The 19146-nt window shown below is 38.9% G+C and overlaps 1 protein-coding gene across 2 annotated transcripts; it reads right to left on the reverse strand.

Annotated features, from left to right (window-relative positions):
- Positions 1-7729: 7729 nt before the first annotated feature.
- On the reverse strand, positions 7730-17969 carry LOC140327339 (uncharacterized). Of its 2 annotated transcripts, XM_072406706.1 has the most exons (4): positions 17855-17948; positions 15978-16035; positions 13044-13421; positions 7730-9190 (listed from the first exon to the last, which is right to left on the reverse strand). In XM_072406706.1, exons 3-4 carry the CDS (start codon positions 13399-13401, stop codon positions 8967-8969), a joined length of 582 nt encoding a protein of 193 aa, XP_072262807.1. In that variant the 5' UTR covers positions 13402-13421; positions 15978-16035; positions 17855-17948; the 3' UTR covers positions 7730-8966. The 2 variants fall into 2 exon arrangements, with proteins under 2 accessions (XP_072262807.1, XP_072262804.1); XM_072406703.1 differs by lacking the exon at positions 15978-16035 and having other exon boundaries at positions 17855-17969.
- Between the last annotated feature and the right edge of the window lie 1177 nt (positions 17970-19146).

A 19146-nucleotide genomic window follows, 5' to 3' on the forward strand; every position in this document is an offset into this window, starting at 1 on the left:
TTGTCCCTATATTCAACCCAAATATGGCTGTTCGAATTCGGGTATACCCGAACCGAATTTTGCTGCATTCGACAGCAAAAATTTGGGAGGGAAAAAAAAAATAATTTTTTTTTTTTAAATTATTTGTTTGTATGTGTTTTTTATTTTAAACTTGTTTTTTTTATTTTTTACAGGTTATCCCACAATGACATTATGAATCATAATGTCATTGTGGGATTCCTGGACCGTGGGAACTTTGCGGTCACAGCTAATTGAAAGCAGGTGCCTTCAATTAGCTGTAACCGCAGGCAATAGGAGGGCAATGAATGGAAATACTATGTCCATTCATACCTCTACTGCTCTGTGATTGGCTGAGAAATAGACCAATCACAGAGCAGTAGAGGTATGAATGGACATAGTATTTCCATTCAACCTCTATTGCCCTCGTATTGCCTCCAGGATCAGGGGAGCAGAGCTGTCAGCATAAAGCTCCGCTGATTGCTCTGCTCCCTGAGTTGCTGAGGAAAGGGAAATCCTGATCAGGCTTTCCCTTTCCTCAGGGAGGATTACACTAGTAATCACCAAGAAGATGTTTTATTGTCCTGAAGAAAAAAGTGGCGCAAGGAAATCACGCTGACATTCTGCAGCAACTTGAGGTGGAGCCGAACCTTTTCCATAAAGTCATCGCTTGGTGCCAAAACCCGGATCTTCCAGTATAATCCTGAAACCAAACCACAGTCACTGGAAACACCTTCATCACCAAGAACCAAAAAAGTCCAAATTCACAGCCATGTCATTGTGTTTTGTGACATGAAGGCGTCATTTTGGCAGAATGGGTTCCAGAAGACACAACAGTGACCCAACATTATTATAAGGAAGACAAAGCTGAGAGAGTCAGGAAAAGACGGCAGGAATGTGGGAAATGGTTTCATTCTTCATCAGGACAATGCTCCTTCTCACACAGCGCTATCTGTGACCGACAAACACATTACTACGCTGGAACATCCTCCATATTCACCAGATTTGGCACCTGGGGAATTTTTTCTTTTTCCTAAATTGAAATCGGTGAATAAAGGAACATGCTTTGTGTCAATGGATGCAGGAAAGAGAAAACATCAGAAACTGATCTGCTCCTCACCTTCCACCGGTGGGAAACAAGACGACATCGGAGCTTCATTGTGAATATTGAAGGGGACAAACATTACAATTGTCATAGAAATAAATAAAAGTTATTATATCAGTCTCATTATTTAATAGACAGATCTTGTAATTTAGTAAGCTGAACATACAAAGTCATATCAGTGCTGTGTAATATGTTGGCACTATATAAATCCTGTTTATTAACCACCTGGGTGTTACACTGAGGTCTAGATTTCTGTACCAAAAGCATTACACTGTTTTTCATTAAAAATTTTTTTTTTTAACTTGTAGACCTGTAACTTACAGAAATATGTCCGAATAGGGGTCTAGTAGATATACTGAATATAATAAGGTTTGAAACACACAATCGTAAAAAAAAAAAAAAAAAAAAAAAAATTAAAAAAAAAATTAAAAAAAAAAAAAAAAAATAACTTTAATAATAAAATTAAATAAAAAACACAAAAATCAGCTTAAACAAGAACACATAAATAAATGAAAAATACTGAAAATGCGATAATTCGGTATAATGTATAGTAATATATTTTTCTAAAACACCTCCCTAGTGTCCGTCACATACCTATAGACAAAACCACATAAATATATTTTGTATTATTTTGTATTGGATTGGATACAGGACTTTGTATTGAATCCAATACAAAATATTTGAATTTCCCGCTATGACCCCCATCGACGGGCGCATGCACGCACATCATCAGGAATCGCAGAATGACAGAGGTAATTCCTATATCCACAGATCATAGTACATTAGCATTGGAGTTCGTGGGAAGAATTCCTCTTACATTTCCTACCAATGCGAAAAATGTCATCCTTACAGATAGGCAAACAAATCATCAGGGAAGAGAATATATATCCAATATAAATAATACGCAAAAGTGTGCACAAGTCTCTCCTAATGCTTAGCGGTACATGTATCAGACCCATTTGTTTTACAAAATACAAAATATATTTCTAAGAACTTGTGTATATATCCATCTTAAAAACAAACGCCCTTCTGAATAGATTAAAAAAGAATACAACAAAGAGCAAATGTACAGAAATAATTCTAAAATGTATGTGGTGCAGTTTTCTAAGTGACCTCCAGATGGCAGTGCGAGCAAGTAAAAACATAACACTAAATGATAAAATAAAAAAGAATAAACATAAAAATGGAAATATGGAAAAAAACAGAATCATACGTACCTTATATAAATATCGCAGCAAGCTATGAAATTTAAAACCAGGAACTCTTTGTGTTTTAAAAATTAAATATATAAAGATTACAAAATACAATATGTAACACAATAATATAATATATTATTAATTATTACTATATATGCATATTACTTGTTGAAAAGGTGATTTATATCCAGCTCAAATGTCTTACTGTTTTTTTTTATTTTTTAAATGATTTATATGTTCTGTTTTATTACTAACTTCCCTAACAGCCACACGATGTCAGTGTTGTCATATAAAAGGATTGAAGAGATAAAAGATTTGATTCCAGATTAAATTAAAAAAAAAATAATTAAAAAACAAATCTAAGGATTGACATTTTCATATCTACATTATTTAGGTTCCTGATCATCAAATTGATTGGTTGGTTCCTGGCGGTAACATATTATTATTAAACAGGATTTTTATAGCGCCAACATAATACGCAGCGCTGTACATTAGATATTGTCTGCTGAGTCCCCCACCTCCTAGATTGCAAGCTCTTTGGGGCAGGGTCCTCTTCTCCCCTATTTAATGTACAGCGCTGCGTAATATGTTGGCGCTATATAAATCCTTTTTATCTATATATATAAAATTAGATGTGTGTATGTTCCACCATCACTCGGAAACGCATGGAGACATTTTAACCAAACTTGTCATACATATGACTGAGACTCGTGTGAGTGCACCAGACATCTTTGTACAGTGCTCTGCTATATGTCAGAGCTATATTTGGATGTGTGTATGTCATCACTAGAAAACGCATGGAGACATTTCAACCAAACATGCCTTACATATGACGGAGACTTATGTGAGTGTGCCGCTGATCTTTGTACAGCGCTGTGCTATATGTCAGAGCTATATTTGGATGTATGTATGAGTTATATATATAGATGTGTGTATGTGATAACTAGGAAACTCTAGGATCACTAGAGGTATATTTGTATCTATGTATGTATGTATTGCTCAGCACAGTGTGCATTTTGCTTATATTTTACAAACTTTTTTTGGACTATAATATAAGATTGCAATAAATAAATCTCCGGGCAATGCTGGGTAATCAGCTAGATAATAATGATAATAATAATAATAATAATAATAATAGGAGCAATTCACACCCACAGCTCCCTGCAGCTCGGGGCAGACAAGCAGCTTTCAGAATGAGCAGTGGCGAAGGGCCAGTGATAAGTATCCACCAATCAGCCCTCTCTGTAATTACCCCAGAAGAGCTCAGCTCAGTACCACGGGGGCAGATTCCCCAACAATGAGTCCAGGGAGCAGACCAAGCAAAGCTCCAGATCTGCTATAAAAGCTTTTAACCCTGAAAAACTTTAAAAATCATTTTTAAATCTTGGTAAATCCTGGAAAAACCAATTTATTAGTGAGCGAAAAGCCTTCTAAATCAGTGGCCAGTATAGTGCCCCCTACAGTAATGGCTACAGTAAGACATGTGAATGGCATGGTGATGGCTTTGTGGTACCGGCCTCAGAATAGGAAATCAAATAACCACAGTTATAAGAACCTCCATGATCCTCTACAGAAAATAAATGATTAATGTGCAAAACCTTATGTGTATGGCTGTGAATGCTAGAATGAAATGTAGGTTTTGTCCACCAGATGGCGACATTACAATACATTTGATTTCTGCAGTACTTTCTGACAACCTTTAAGGTCTATTTATAAATGTTTTCACTCAAGATTCACTCAACATTGCTCCAAAATGTACACATTTTTCACAATTTTTTGTTTTAATTCCTACATTTTATAATTGAAACAAATGTAAAATATGTGTCAATTTTAGACAAACCGAGTGAATTTTGAGTGAAATAATTAAAAAATAAACCCCTATAAGTAAACAGAGTAAGAACAAACATCAAGGGCTGCACACGACATATAAAAGACATGAAATGATGTTGTATCCTGTACCTGAAAAGAACATAAGCCGAGGGTCCGGCATGTACAGAGAAGTGGCATCATGCACTGTCATGGGAAAGTGTTTTTTTTTTTTTCTTTAGCACATGCACATTGATTTATTAATCATAAAGGATACAAATACATGAATATATAAATAAACCCAAATAAAAAGGTGTGTGTATAGTGGAGGGAGTCAGACTCAATAGGATTGATTTAACAATCTCTCCAAGACCGGAGAAGATGGGCTATCATGGAATGAAATAGATTTAAAAAAAATCATTTATTATTAGTGGTGAAATGTTTTCAATCCTGAACCAGATCCATTCTAGGTTTGTTGGATCACCCAGGTTCACCCATGATCATGCCCAATGTTCTTTGTTGTCTATTGCCGCTCAATCCCTGAGCAGTGATTGGTTGAAAAGAAACCAGAATGTAACAATATCGCCTTCTGATAATGTACAAAACATCAAAAACCATAATCTTTCCTGATCACTCAGAAGAGGTAATACTTGATTAGATGTTATATAGCACTCCCCTCTAACAATAATAAAAGTGAACCGATCGGATTGGAATTGTCCAGCAGCAGAATGTTGGGCAGTAACATTTACTAGATATCCAGCAACACGTGCTATGAAATACAATTTCTAATAATACATGGTTCATAAAGACACATAAATCCATATGCTCTGCCAATTATAAATAATCAATTTAGTTGTGTGGGAACTCTTATTTACAATGACATTTACCCTGCAATTGGGACGAATCATCTTTGGGGTAAAAGTTTTTTTTATTAATCTAAAAGTAAATATGGATAGACATAATAAAAAATGTGCATTAAATAGAGATTTTTTAATATACTTTTAAACCATAAACATGAATACAATTTTTCTTCTCTTGGTCTTCTATGTAGAGTTGTTGAGTTTCGTGTTGCCTTTATCTGGCGGTAGATGCCCCACTCTTGATCCAGGGATTTGTGAGTAGGTTTTAAAACGTATGTACTTGAAAAACAGTTTGTGGACTTTACATGTTTTTTCATGGGATTTGTATACAATTACATTGATATATATATGTTATTTTCATTCTTTAAATGTTTTTATTTTTTATGCTCTTCCACTACTCCTGAGGAAGCAGACAAGTTCTGCGAAACGCGTTGAGAAATTGTTAGAGCCTCGAGAGGGTCACGGTATGATATGTAATTATTCCGCTAATAGGGAAACTTTTGTTTATTATAAGGATTTTATATGTATGTGGGATTTTAAAATAGTTTGAAATAAATATATATTTTATGTCTTAAAATACTTTCTTTGTATTTCATAGCTCACTTAAATTCCCTCTCTTTTAACAATTTTTGATGGCTATCCAGTAATTGTTACTAAGTGTCCAAATGATTTGGGCTGTGATACCCTAATTGATAATCTTGGGGGTCAAAACTCTTGTATGTTTCCCAGCAACATAATGTTATTTGTTATGATTGACCTAAAGGTGTGAAAGTTAGAGAAAAATGAAACAAAACTGAAGATTTACTAGTAAAAAGCAAAAATTCTCAGAGGAAAGGAAACTAACAAAACCACAAGACCCAGAAAACCGAGCGCGTCACAGGATGCCTGCAAGGCCGAAACAGACTCAGCGTGGAGGTTTTACTCGGAGCACAAAACATAAATCTATAGAACTTTTACTTATATGGGGAAGAAGTATTATAAGAATTTATTATATAAACTCCTCATCATCCAACAGATTGCAGGATTCTGGATATGTGTAGTTTATAGTTCCTTGAAAGTTATGATTAGGACTAATAAAAGTAAAATACTAATAATAAATAAATCAACAAAGGGACAATAGCAATGCAGTGCAGTATATAGGGTCTATGGCCAGTTACAAATCCACTTATATCTAGGTTTATACACAGGGTGTCCTATAAAAAGCACAAGACAATATAATGTCAGCAGTAGAAAGAAATTCCATATCCAATTGTGATAAGTCAGGAAAGTAGAGATGTTATGTTTCAGGGCAGCCATGTGAGTGATGTATGAAGTGCCGGTTGCTTGAGAGTGTCGGTTGCTTGGGTTCCGGATAACGGGGAGTTATCTTGAGTTTGAGTTATCCTGCGTCCTGGCATGCAACAAGCTGCGCATGCATGAGATTGGCATCTGTTTCCCCTTAGTGTAGGAGAATTCCCCTTCTGTGCATCCCTGATTGTGAGCATGTGTAGAAGAAACAGCCAGGAGCCTCCGGGGATGCATGACATGGGTATCCCAGGAGGCTCTCCAGGTGATCAAGACAGGACAGGAAGGGTGCTTTAAAAAAAGGGTATTGCAGTTATTAAATAAATAAATATATATATATCTATATAGCCTTTTATGTAAAGTAAAAATTTGAATTAAGTCCCCTTAATGTGGCAAAAATAACACTGAACACAGGAGAACCGGGGGGTTGTTAGATTTAGCCACAGCATGATTTAGGGCTCTAATTATAAAACTGTGAATCTGACATTCCCCCAAACACTCAATTGCTGCCATTGAAACACATGGACCTGGAAGATTCCCACAAGGGAATGTCTAATTCCCTGTTTTATAAATAGAGCCCCTAATGTTCCAATCCTCGTTACGTTCTCTGGTAATGTTTTGTTGGACAGCTTGGTAAGCGGCATGTGTTTTCCTGGTAATATTTCAAGCATTTCCTAGACCAAGAACCTAAAATATTTACCAGTTGGGATGAGGACAGGGGGAGAGGCTGAATTTGTACTTTTTTTCTCCCCTAGGACAGCTAGCTTGCACTCAAGGGATGAATATGGGAGGGTGGCCATGATGATAGTGGAAAGTCATTGGTGGAAGCCATGTTGGTTGTTGACAGAACATGTGTTATGCTAAGCAATTTTATGTTTTATAATGATATTACAACCACAAAACCACTTAGTGGCCATGGCATTGGTGGCCTTGTGTGGCCCTGCAGTAAACTCATCCAGTGAATAGAATATTCTCCTGGCAGTATATGTCTCTCTATATGCACAGCCCATCATTCCTACAATGGGAAAATAGTGATTCTGCCATGACAAATAAATCTGGTCACTTATGATAAAACAATGTATTTGTTATGAATAGCAATGTGTCCCCTTGACCCCGGCACTACCACAAAGTCTGTAATGTTACTTCACAAAATGGGGAAAATTAGCCTAATCCTTCACCGTGAAAACAACTTTTGGCAGCCCATTCCATGGCTTTGGGCAGGGATGGGATGGCAATTTTTTTTACAAAATTGAATATAACGCTCATTTTCACCATTGGTGGTGGTTGGTGATTGTATTTTCCAAACTTTTTGTGAATATAATCACTTTTGCTCATTCTAGAGTATTGATAGCATGGCTGTCTTTGTTCTAATATTGGACAATAAGCAATGCAACAAGGTTAGACCATTTCCTTCCTGCCCTGAGCATGGAGTGGAGGTGTTTTGGTGCATAAAAAAAAAACCACACAAACACAATTTTTAGTAATAAACAGTAACAAAAATAATTTTATTGTGTTAAAAAAATAAAGACGAGAATATTTAATTTGAGAATTTTCAGATCCTTACACAATAAACTGATTGGGTAATCTGCATGGCATTCATTTCTGTATGGAGTTATTGAGTCATCTTCAAAAACTTTCCACATCATTCACAGAGAGACGTTTGATGTCGTGTCACAGAAGCCAAAGCACATTTTATGTCTCAGTTTGTTTGATCCTCTTTACGGGGGGCTCAGAAGACGTCAACAGAGGGGCTGATATGAATCATAGGTGGAAAGAGACTTTCACCTGACATTTGCTCAGAGACAGTATGATAACGGTCACACTATTATTAATGAGGACAAGTCTCAGATATGAAGATTTCACATGCTGATTGTACCCAAGCGGGATCAGGCCACCGAAGGGCGTCATACAAATATATACATCTAAAGGATACATAAACCCTTATAATGGACTTGGTTCATTTTGGTCTGGATAATATACAATTGAAGAATATTCTTCTATCTGTTATGTGAAAATTCAAAAGAAAGGTCCAATAATCCTGGCTTGAAAATGGTAATCAAGGACTTTAGTACATAAAAGTGGATAGATAAGGAAAGGGTCAAACTTCTAGGATGGCATGGCCGTCGGGTTGGCATCTAGCTTCCATGTCCATTGGCTATGGAAATGGATAAGAATACTTTCTCCTTCTACACACAGCTAAGACATGCCAAGCTCCTATTCCTGTTGATGAACCACCCAAAACTCCATCACCTCTCCTTGCTAGAGAAAGGAGTAGGACATATATCCCATGATGGCGGTGTCTCGGAGATTAGGAAAAGGATACACAGTGACAGGGTTAGAGGGCTGTAAGTTTCCAGACCAATTGTAGGGTATGCCATTACAGTGTTGATTGTGTCTCTGCGGACACTTCTCTGAGTTTTCATTATGTAACTGATTGTGTATCTGAGGACACTATTACCTAATAATGACAATTTATTACCTTTTTTTCCAATTTATTTATTTGCAAATGTGTTTATTGTCAAGAGGACAAGAAGTGGGAAGGTCTAGTATTTCTGCTTTGGACCATGATACAAGACTTCCATGGTGCCCAAGTATTATGATTATGCAATCGATCTTAGATATAGCCAGGAGGGAACCAGTCCACCATTTTACATGTGAAGTCATAGACTGGCTCCCTGGATTATCCTCACATGCATATGAAAATCACAACATCTATATCTAACGATATTTGTTAAGCCGCGATAACATTCTCTGCCTTTCAGTTCTTTTACTTCTGATATGGAGACCGAGGCAGACTAGAAGAACGATGAGAATGGTGGACAGGCGGCTGCTGAAGATGATCCATGCCGAGGTGGGAGCATCTACACTACTGCTGTTGTTGAAGCAAATGCATTGTCTTCCCGAAAATGGCTTCCTGTCCACAAAGAACCCCTCCATCAGGCCTAAAAAGAAAAATATTTCTGAAATAAGTGTATAGCTAATAGTCATCCAGTCTTGACCCTTTACTAAAAGATCACAGAGTCATCGGGCCATCAGAATCTGTATATTTATAAAGCCAAAAATTTCTTTCTTTGCTTGGAATTAAAAATTGCACAGCTTTGTTAGAAACCATGGCATTGATGGTGCCATTAGATATTTTTTTTACAATTTCCAAAAAGGAAGCTGCAAGAAAAGTTTCCTATTTTATGCACAACAATGCGTTACCACTCCGCACACAAGATCCTCTGTTTAACAATCTGCAACATCACCAGACTCCCTTTAGCCGTGAAGTTCCACCTTTCTCAGCATCCCCTGCACAGACACTGAGGCTGCGCTGAAAGCGATTTTGGAGTGTGCGGTGCAGCCAATAGGCAGAGTGCTGGACATAATCCTGTCCTGCTATTGGCTGATAGCCCTATTAAAACTACCCTAGTTTCAGACTCAGGTTGCTGCATCCTCAGCTTGTTGTCTGTGACTTGCCAGCTTGACCATGACCTTGTATCATCCTGACTCTGCTATTATCTGCTGCCTGCCCTGACCCTGGACCCTGGACCCCAATCTGTTCACCTCTGCAAGTAATAGTGTTACTAGGAGGTTATTTATAGTTACAATGAGGGTTAGTGTTAGTTTAAAAAGTTTGTTTTGGGGAAGTAGGGTTGGTGTTGAGGTTGGAAGAAGGTCACCATTGAGGTTATTAGAGTTGGGGTGACAGAGAGGGTTGAAGTTAGGGTTTCAGGGAGGTTTGGTGTTACGGTTATGATGTTAGGTTAATGTTATGGCTACAGGAAGCATAGTAAGGTTGGTGTAACAGTGGAGTGCCAGTTTCAAAGTTTTAGAGAAATGCCCCTTAAAGGGGGCTGTGCCAACCCCGATTGTACAAAATTAAAAATAAAGAGGTAAACAGCTGGAGGTTAATTGGCAAACGTGTGTGTTGTATTCAGTGATGAACTCTCCATGTGCAAAACAGCCAAGGACCCAGACTCAACGCGTTTCGCACTAACAAGGGCTTCTTCGGAGGTGTCTGTGCGCTCAACAAAGCAATTGTAGGTAGAACACCATCACTGACTACAACACACACGTTTGTTAAAAAAAACAGCTGTTTTTCTCTTTATTTTTGAATTTGGCTACAGGGTTTAGCTTAAGAGGGCAGCACGGTGGCTCAGGGGTTAGCACTCCAGCCTTTGCAGTGCTAGGTCCTGGGTTCGAATCCCACCCAGGACACTATCCGCATGGAGTTTGCAGGTTCTCCCCGTGTCTGCGTGGGTTTCCTCCGGGTACTCCGGTTTCCTCCCACATCCCAAAAACATGCAGTTAAGTTAATTGGCTTCCCCCTAAAATTGACCTTAGACTACATTAACCACCTATGACTATAGTAGGGACATTAGATTGTGAGCTCCTTTGAGGGACAGTTAGTGACACAACTATGGACTTTGTACAGTGCTGCGTAATATGATGGCGCTATATAAATACTGTATAATAATAATAATAATAAGAGCCTTAGTGATGGTTAGTGTTAGAGTTACAGGGGCATTAAGGTTGCGGGGTAATGAGAGGATCAGCATTAGGGTAACAGGGAGTTACTGTGGGGGTTACAAAGAGGGGGAGTGTTAGGATCATGGTAAGCATTTTTTAGGATTACAAATATAATGAACAATAGCATTACATGGTTGAGTTACAGATTGGGTTACAAGGTGGTTTAGGGTTAGTAAAAAAAGGGAAGGTAAGTATTAGGTTTACATGGATGGTTAGTACCAAAGATATAACAAGGATCGGTACTGGGGTCATTAAAAAGGGCTATTTTGAGAACTCTATGGAGGGTTAGGGTTATGGGGAAGGTGATGGTAGGCTTTTAGACTAGGATAGGTTACAAAGACAGTATGAGGCTAGTGCAAAGGGTATTTGGGTAAAATATCACTTTTTGTGCTTGGAGCCCCCTGCTTAAATCTTTTACTCCCTTTTTTCTGAAAATAATTTAAGATATATATGAAGAAGAAGAAAGAAGAGAATATATGAAGCCAAGGAGATCCATTGAAGAGAAGTGTCTGATGCTATATTGACCTGCATGTCTCATCCTTTATCTATGCACTGACAGTACTGCAGCCTGGGAAGCATGGGTTAATACATGAGCACAGTAATGAGCCATCTCTTAGATGTAGGCTGTACAGAGACTCCTGAAAGTGGTGCTCAGGCCCCAATGACCCCCTGTGTCTGTGTGAGCGGACCCCCACTGTACTAAACTGACTCTACTCTCAGCAGGAGCTCTCTGCTGTCTACCTATGACTATCTACTACTGACAGCTCCTGGAGGCCCCCAAGGGCCCCGCTCTCCTTGTGTGTCAGCTTTTATACTGTTAAAGAGCTGTTATTGGAAAATGTCTACAGCTGTAGTTTCATCTCTAAAGTAGTCAAAAAAATAACGAAAAAAAATTGTACTGTTATATGAAAAATTTCAAAGTAGTGTCAGAACTGACATATTGTGTGTAGTTGCGGTTACTAAATTGGCAAGTCTTTTTTGTGGTTCCATTTTCTCACATCGCCTTTACAAATTTTCTTACCAGTAGACTTTCCCCGAAGTTTTTATCTGCATATCAATGAATGCAATAAAGATTGGTTAAAGGGCTTCATACCAAATTAGCCCTGGGGTTGCTGGATTGGAGGTGAATGGCATTAGAGTGTCAGTTCCTCTGTACAGAGACTGAAACTGATAGGAGTGGCTTAGTGTTCTCTGTACAGCACTGCAGTATATGTCAGAGGTATATAAATGTATAAAATAGTGCGTGACTGCGTAAGCTCTGCTGTACAGAGACTGAAGGGACCGACTCACTGTTTTCTTTACAGAAATGCAGCATATGTCAGAGCTTTATATACTTAAACTAAAAGTGTTTGCAAAAAAATTAATAAATAAGCATAAGAAAACTCAAAAACTGCTTTAAGGAAGTTAGAAGTAGTATGTAACAATTTCAGTTTATTTTTTGGGGCAGTTAAGATTCCCCCAGGCCTTCATGAATTGTTTACTATGTCTTGTGTGGACCACATCTTTAGGTTCAGGATACTCTTTCAGGCTTTTACCTTATATACTCAAATATAAACCAATCACATACAAGATTTCTCATTGCTGGCACTAACACCAACAATGGAGCTTATTTTACACCCACAATATATACAGTGTTCACACAAGCCCTATTTTGTCTAAACCAACTTCTCTCAAACTTTTCTTTACCAAAGGGAACCCTTGAAATAAAATTAGGTCATTTGGAATGCTGCTTTAATTACTATATTCAAGCTTGCAGTACATGTGCTTGCTATTGCTCAAGGAAGCCCTGAAAACTTCTAGAGGAACCCTAAGGTCCCCCACAACCCTGGTTGAGAAACACTGCTCCAAACTATACCAAAAAGGGAAAGGTGGAGAATTCCAAGCCATGTGCCATGAGACATCAATCATTTTGTTTCTTTCACTGATTTCCAGTTACATCCCTTACAGAAAGCTTTGCAACCATTATTTTGTATGCCCCCCTCCCTATTCTGTGAAGACAGAGTTGTCCTCTTTATCTGGTATTACTCTGTGTTATGTAGTACTGAACTTTGTGGTGCTTTTTTCTGATCTCTTAACCATGGAGTTAAGTTCAGATTCGTCACATTTCAAAAGATTGTCAGAACTGTCAGAATTTTTGAAAATAATCTTTAGGCTTTTCCTATTAACCCCCATGAGATCCTTCAAAATTCTTGTGGAAATATAAACGTGTATCACGTACTCCCCGACTAAAGAGTAGTCAACAGCCTACAAGAGAGAATAGAGCAGTAGTAAGACATTTCCTACCTTTTTCCTGGATGTGATTGACAGTAACATTGATTTCAACATATTTAGTCTGGTTGGAGTCCAACATGGAGACTTTGTAAATCCCGCTGTCCTCCATCTTCAAATGTTGGATAACCAGGGATCCAGTCTCTGGATTAACCATCATCCGCTTTTCATAGCCATCAAGAGGGAAATGTTTAATGGTTTTCTTCCCATTCGTTTTAGTTATGGTACAAATAACCAGCTGGACCTTTGTTGGACTGAAGAGATCCCATCGAATCTGAAACCAATTGGTGTTCTTGTTGATGTTGGTGTAGGACACAGATAGCAGGGCGGATTTATTCTCATACCCCACCACGTGTGTCTGGTTTGCATACATCACAAAATCACCGGCAACACCTGAGATTGGACAAAATAAAAAGAGCAGCTATTTGCATGTGACAGCAAAGACCTTAAGATCCAGTCCACCCAAAACTGATATTTTAAATGGTAGATACTAGAATGTTCAATAACCCTGATGGTTTCTTGGTGGGATCCTGGCCTGCATACTTACTGGGATTCCCTGCTGGGGTATTTGTTTTGTATTATGGAGAATGCAATACAATCTGGAGTTTGGTGGTGAGATCTGATGGGAGACATAAGAAGCCAACTGGTGACGCCATCAGCCCACCAGACACCATTCATAACTGGATTGCTAAAGGTGCTATTCCAATACCTAAATATAATATTACATTGCTATTTTATAAATAATATTTTGCTTAAGGCTCATTCTGAATTCAACCCCAAAGTTGTTTGATAGAGATCATAATCTGTACAAACTACCAATCAAATGTTTGAACGAGACATCATCTATGTTTTTAGATTCTCCATAGTAGCCACCTTTTGCTTTGATGACACCTTTGCAATCTCTTAGCATTGTTCCAGTCAGATTCATGATTTTATAAACTGGAATGGTTTTCCAATAATTTTTAAAGAGTTCCCAGGCGTGCTGAACCCTTAACGTTGTGATCCAGCTCAGCCCAAATCATCTCATTTGGGTTTAGGTTGGGTGATGGCAGAGGCCAAGTCATCCGACACAGCACTCCATCACTCTCCTTCTTCTTCAAATAGCCCTTACATAGCCTGGAGGTGTTTTAGGGCCATTGTCCTGAAAAACAAATGATGGTTTTACTGAGGGCAAACCATCTGTGATGGCATATCTCTGCAGAATGCTGTGATAGCCATGCTGGGGAAGTGTGCCTTAACCTTTGAATAAATCACCATGAAAACACCCCACACCTTCATACCTCCTCCTCCATTCTTCATCGCAGAACCACTTATATGGAAACCCCTACTTTTTTTTTTTTTTGCATCTCACAAAGACATGGTGGGCGGAACTAAAAATGCCGAATGTAGACACCAAAGTTTGGATTTCCACTGGTCTAATGTTCATCCCTTTTGGGTTTTGTTTGGCCCAAGCCATTCGCTTCTTGTTCTTCCTTAATAGTGGCTTTTTTGCAGCAATTGAACCATAGAAGCCTGATTCATGAAGTCTCCTCTGAACAGATGATGAGACATGTCTGCTACTTGAACTCAGAATTAACTGGCCTTCATGTCTATAAGTAACGATATTCTATTGTTTCTCTTTACTTAGTTGAGTGGTTCTTGCTATAATATGGAGTAGATTAGTAGTCTGTTCACCCTGCTTTTACACAGCACAACTGATGGTCCCAATAAATTAGGAAGGCAAGAAATTCCCGAAATTAAATCTGGACAAGGCACACCCATTAGTAGAAATCCAGGAGACATCCTCATGAAGGAGATTGAGAGAAGTGTGCAAAACTGTCATCAAGGCAAAAAGTGGCTACAATGAATCTAAAATATAAAACAAATTCTGATTGTTTAATATTTGGTATGTTTCAAACATAATTTCATAAATGTTCATTCATAGTTTGGATGTCTTCAATATTAATCTACAATGTTAAAAATAATACAAAGTAGGATGAACTATTGAACGAGATGGCGTGTTCAAATATATAAATAAATATATATATGTAAATATATATATATATATATATAAATATATATATATATATATATATATATATATATATATTGTGGCATAGCACAGGGGCAGCAGACTCCAAAAGTCCAAAAATACAGCAGTTTTTATTTGTTTAGGCATGTCTCCAGCACTTCACAACAAAACAATAAACATAGCCAGGCGGGGCATCTGGCTACCACACTTAGGTGCCCTCTCTTACGAACACATATATCAGTACTGTTCCACTCACAGTTTTGTAGTACTGTTTGGCAGCTGGCTTTCCTTGAACCCTCTGGCTCTCTCTCAGCCTGGAACCCTCTTGCTCTCTCTCAGCCTGGAACCCTCTGGCTCTCTCTCAGCCTGGAACCCTCTGGCTCTCTCTCAGCCTGGAACCCTCTGGCTCTCTCTCTCAGCCTGGAACCCTCTGGCTCTCTCACAGTCTGGAACCCTCTGGCTCTCTCTCAGCCTGGAACCCTCTTGCTCTCTCTCAGCCTGGAACCCTCTGGCTCTCTCTCAGCCTGAAATCCACTCTGGCTCTCTTCTCAGCCTCTTGCTGATGAATTCCCTTCTTTTCTCTACAGCTGAATGCAGACGCATATATCCCAGTCAGGATTAGCTTGGGCCAAGGAACCCACCCTTTCACTCCCTTGGTCGGCTCCAGGGCACTAAAGAACCTGGTTTCTTTTCAAAAAACCTAATTATCAATTAACTCTTTCTATTCCCTGGAGCCATTAATGCACTTTCCCTGCCATTTTTGGAACACTCTGTCACAATATATGTTACCTCTAGAATTCTTATTGTATCCAGCACAATGTCTACAGTTACTACTTTACACACTATTGCCATAAATAAATAAATATTGGTGTGTGCATTGGCAGTGGAAGTCGACAGTCTTGCAGAAGTGCTAAGCACTGTTTGTAGAGCTGACATACCTCAACTTTTCCTATCGCAGAGCGTAATCATCTTATCATCTAAGGCAGAGACCACATCCTGCCCAAACAAGACATTAATCACACTAGATACATTTCATATGATTAATAGTTTAAATTGCAAAATATGTTTCACCACTAAGTATTACCAATAAACCAAGTCGGCAAGGCAGACATTTAGGGGAGTTTAAAGAGAACCAGTGCCAAGTAGTAATATTGTTTCTTTTTTGTTGGGGAAACCTAATGTTCAGGAATAAAGATCCCTTGCCTTTGCTTATTAGAAATGCAGAGCTCACATCTGAAGGAAGCCTTTATTGCAGCCAAATTGACTTTGGCTGGTATCCCCTCAGCAGTTGGGAGCAGTTCTGCTCAGGCACTATTATTAAACCAAATGGGGCTGGGAGGTCATAAACAAATGCCAATGTTCCCATCTAAGTGATTGACTTTTTAATAGCTAGCTCTCAGACTGTTCATCTTGCCAAAAGATTTAAGAAAGGTGCTTGCCAACCAACGGGTATGCACAAGCTCCCAACAGGTCACTACAAAGGGATCAGTGGGGCTTATGAATAATGCCCGCCATGTATGTTAGTAAGCAGTGGAAGTTGCTCACATAAATAGCGGATAGTATTCCCTTTGGCTGGTGGTTGGTTGCCTGCTATTTTCATTAGCCATTCAGTTCCCAACATTTAACTACAGGATAGGCAGCATTGGGTGGCATGGATTTGCAAGAAAAGGATTTACAACCCATCCTGGCCATGTTCATCAATCATTAAAATGATTTTCTTGTGAACTGCCCATGAAGATGCATTATCGGCTAAGGACTGACAATGCTATTTCCCTACTTCTCATTTGTTCTCCTGCATTGTAACCCTGTCACATACTCGAAATACATACACAAAATTCACATTACCCGATGGAAACATCCAGTGTAACACATATTGCATGAACATGGTCCACTGTTGTCATTATCAGCCGTGTAGCTATTGTTGGGACTGCATGTAGACAGAAAGTGGCTGCAAACAGGCTGCTGGAGATTTTAGGTAATATACAATGCTTTATTAAAGATAATTTCTCCTGGTATTATTGGCTGGAGTTCAACTTGGACTCTCTAGAATATAGGCGCCACCTGGACCTGATCTTAGGATACCCCAGGCCCCAGTTTCACTTTTGTGTCTCGGTGTAGGGTGGCTTCTGTCTAATCAATTTTTAATAATTGCTGCAATTTCACTAAGAACACGCGTATCATCAGCGGGGTGGGACCCAGCCAACAATGCAGAATTGTTTTTTGCCCACAGCAGATAAAAGGAGCGCTAACCGCCTTGCCTTTTAAAGAAGTGAATCCCGTAAACCTCAATCATACCATAAATTGACCATTTGGGAGTAAAAGGCAAATTATCAAATTGGTGAGTTTGGATGTAATGGGTCAATTGGTACCAGAATGGATTTATCACAGGGCACTTCCATAGGTTATGACACATAAGAGATACCGCGTGTGCTCCACACCGATGCCTCGGATAATTTCTCAACCTTTTTAACACGGGGGGAATCTCTTAAGACTTTTAGCTCTTCAGGGAACCTCTGCTATAATTTCTATATCCACAGCTTACAGTATATTAGTGTGCTAGTCAGTGGGAAGAATTCCTCTTACATTGCTGGCCAGTGGGAAGAATGTCACCCTTACAGATAGCCAAAAAGATCATTGGTGTCAATGGGAGTCACAAATTGCTTATTGCTCAAGGAACCCCTAACAAGCTCTAAAGGAACCCTGGCTGAGAAACACTGACGTAGGATTATTAAACAGCCCTCAATCTTATAACATTAAAATCTGGAAGCTACAAAACATGAAGCATAGGAAGGAGAATAGAACATTTCTGACTTACCGACAGTGTTGGTGAGGATGCACAGGAGGGTTGTAGAGAATCCAAGTATCATGGCAATATCAGTGGGATACTGACACGGGACACTGTACACAGCACAGCAGGTATCTTATAGACCCCTTTGCAGAGGATGTGGATGTTGTAAACTTTATAGTCTCTTCTCCCCCCACCTCTCACCATTTCCTGAACATGTATAGGACTCTAGGTGTAGATTTTATTATTATTATTATTATTATTATTATTAATAAACAGGATTTATATAGCGCCAACATATTACGCAGCGCTGTACATTAAATAGGGATTGCATGGTGCAATAAATTCATCTACAATGGGAGACGTACCATATACAATATCAGATGAGGGTTGCAGGGGAAAACAATTGCATACACAGGGCTGAGATTTGGCAGAGTGGGAGACGTACCATATACAATATCAGATGAGGGTTGCAGGGGAAAACAATTGCATACACAGGGCTGAGATTTGGCAGAATGAATTTGATTTGAAGCATGTCTCTGCTATCATGCGGCACGCATTGCACAAGGGCTGAGCACTGCTTTGTTCTAATAAAACTCAATAATTACCTAAACTGAAATGCAACAAACAAAGAGGAAATATAGAACACGCTAAGATTTCTGCTTTCGCTGTAATTTCACTTTCACTGCTCTTTCACTTCGCTAAAAACATTTCCTTGGTATAATCAGTCACATGTAGGGTTAGAATGGCACCTACGATGCCTCTCTTATATATTGGGCCTGATTTACTAAATTAGGATATGTAAAAGAACAGGGAAGAATCCAGAGAACTGGTAGTAGTGGTCTGGCTACGGAAAAAGCCCCCAAAATTGTTTTTATCAAATTATATAATATATTATATTATTTTTGCTAATTTTGTTAATTTATATTGTTTATTGCAAAGCCTCTGAATGTGATATTGTCACCGTAATTGGGAAAGGGGGCTAGGGCTTGACTTGAACATGTCCCTGGTAGTTTTGGAAACCTCAAACTATTTCTTGGAGACCACTTATTGGGGCTGCTAAGTCTCTCAAGCTGCCCCCACTTTTGCTCCCCGGGACATTTGTTGTTGATACAGGTAACTTTTGTATTGCTCCTCACATTTGCTGTACCAGCCTCCACCCTTAGGAACTAGGGTTTTATGCCACCAAATAATAGTGTACACCAGTGTTTCCCAACCAGGGTTCCTCCAGAGGTTTCTAGGGAGTCCAGCAGGGGTTTAACCTCTCAAGTCCATTTACCTGACCCCAATGATGTTTTTGGCTATCTGTAAGGGCGACATTC

This window comes from Pyxicephalus adspersus, chromosome 3 (assembly GCF_032062135.1).
Source record: "Pyxicephalus adspersus chromosome 3, UCB_Pads_2.0, whole genome shotgun sequence".
Taxonomy (NCBI): Eukaryota; Metazoa; Chordata; class Amphibia; order Anura; family Pyxicephalidae; genus Pyxicephalus; species Pyxicephalus adspersus.

Bases quoted from the DNA above. Each gene is read 5' to 3' on its own strand.
- LOC140327339 (XM_072406703.1), bottom strand. From the start codon at position 17,906: ATGATACTTGGATTCTCTACAACCCTCCTGTGCATCCTCACCAACACT. The intron at 13,422-17,854 runs GTAAGTCAGAAA...GTCCAATCTCAG, and splicing joins CATCCTCACCAACACTGTCG to GTGTTGCCGGTGATTTTGTG. The intron at 9,191-13,043 runs GTAGGAAATGTC...TTTTCTTTTTAG, and splicing joins CAATCACATCCAGGAAAAAG to GCCTGATGGAGGGGTTCTTT.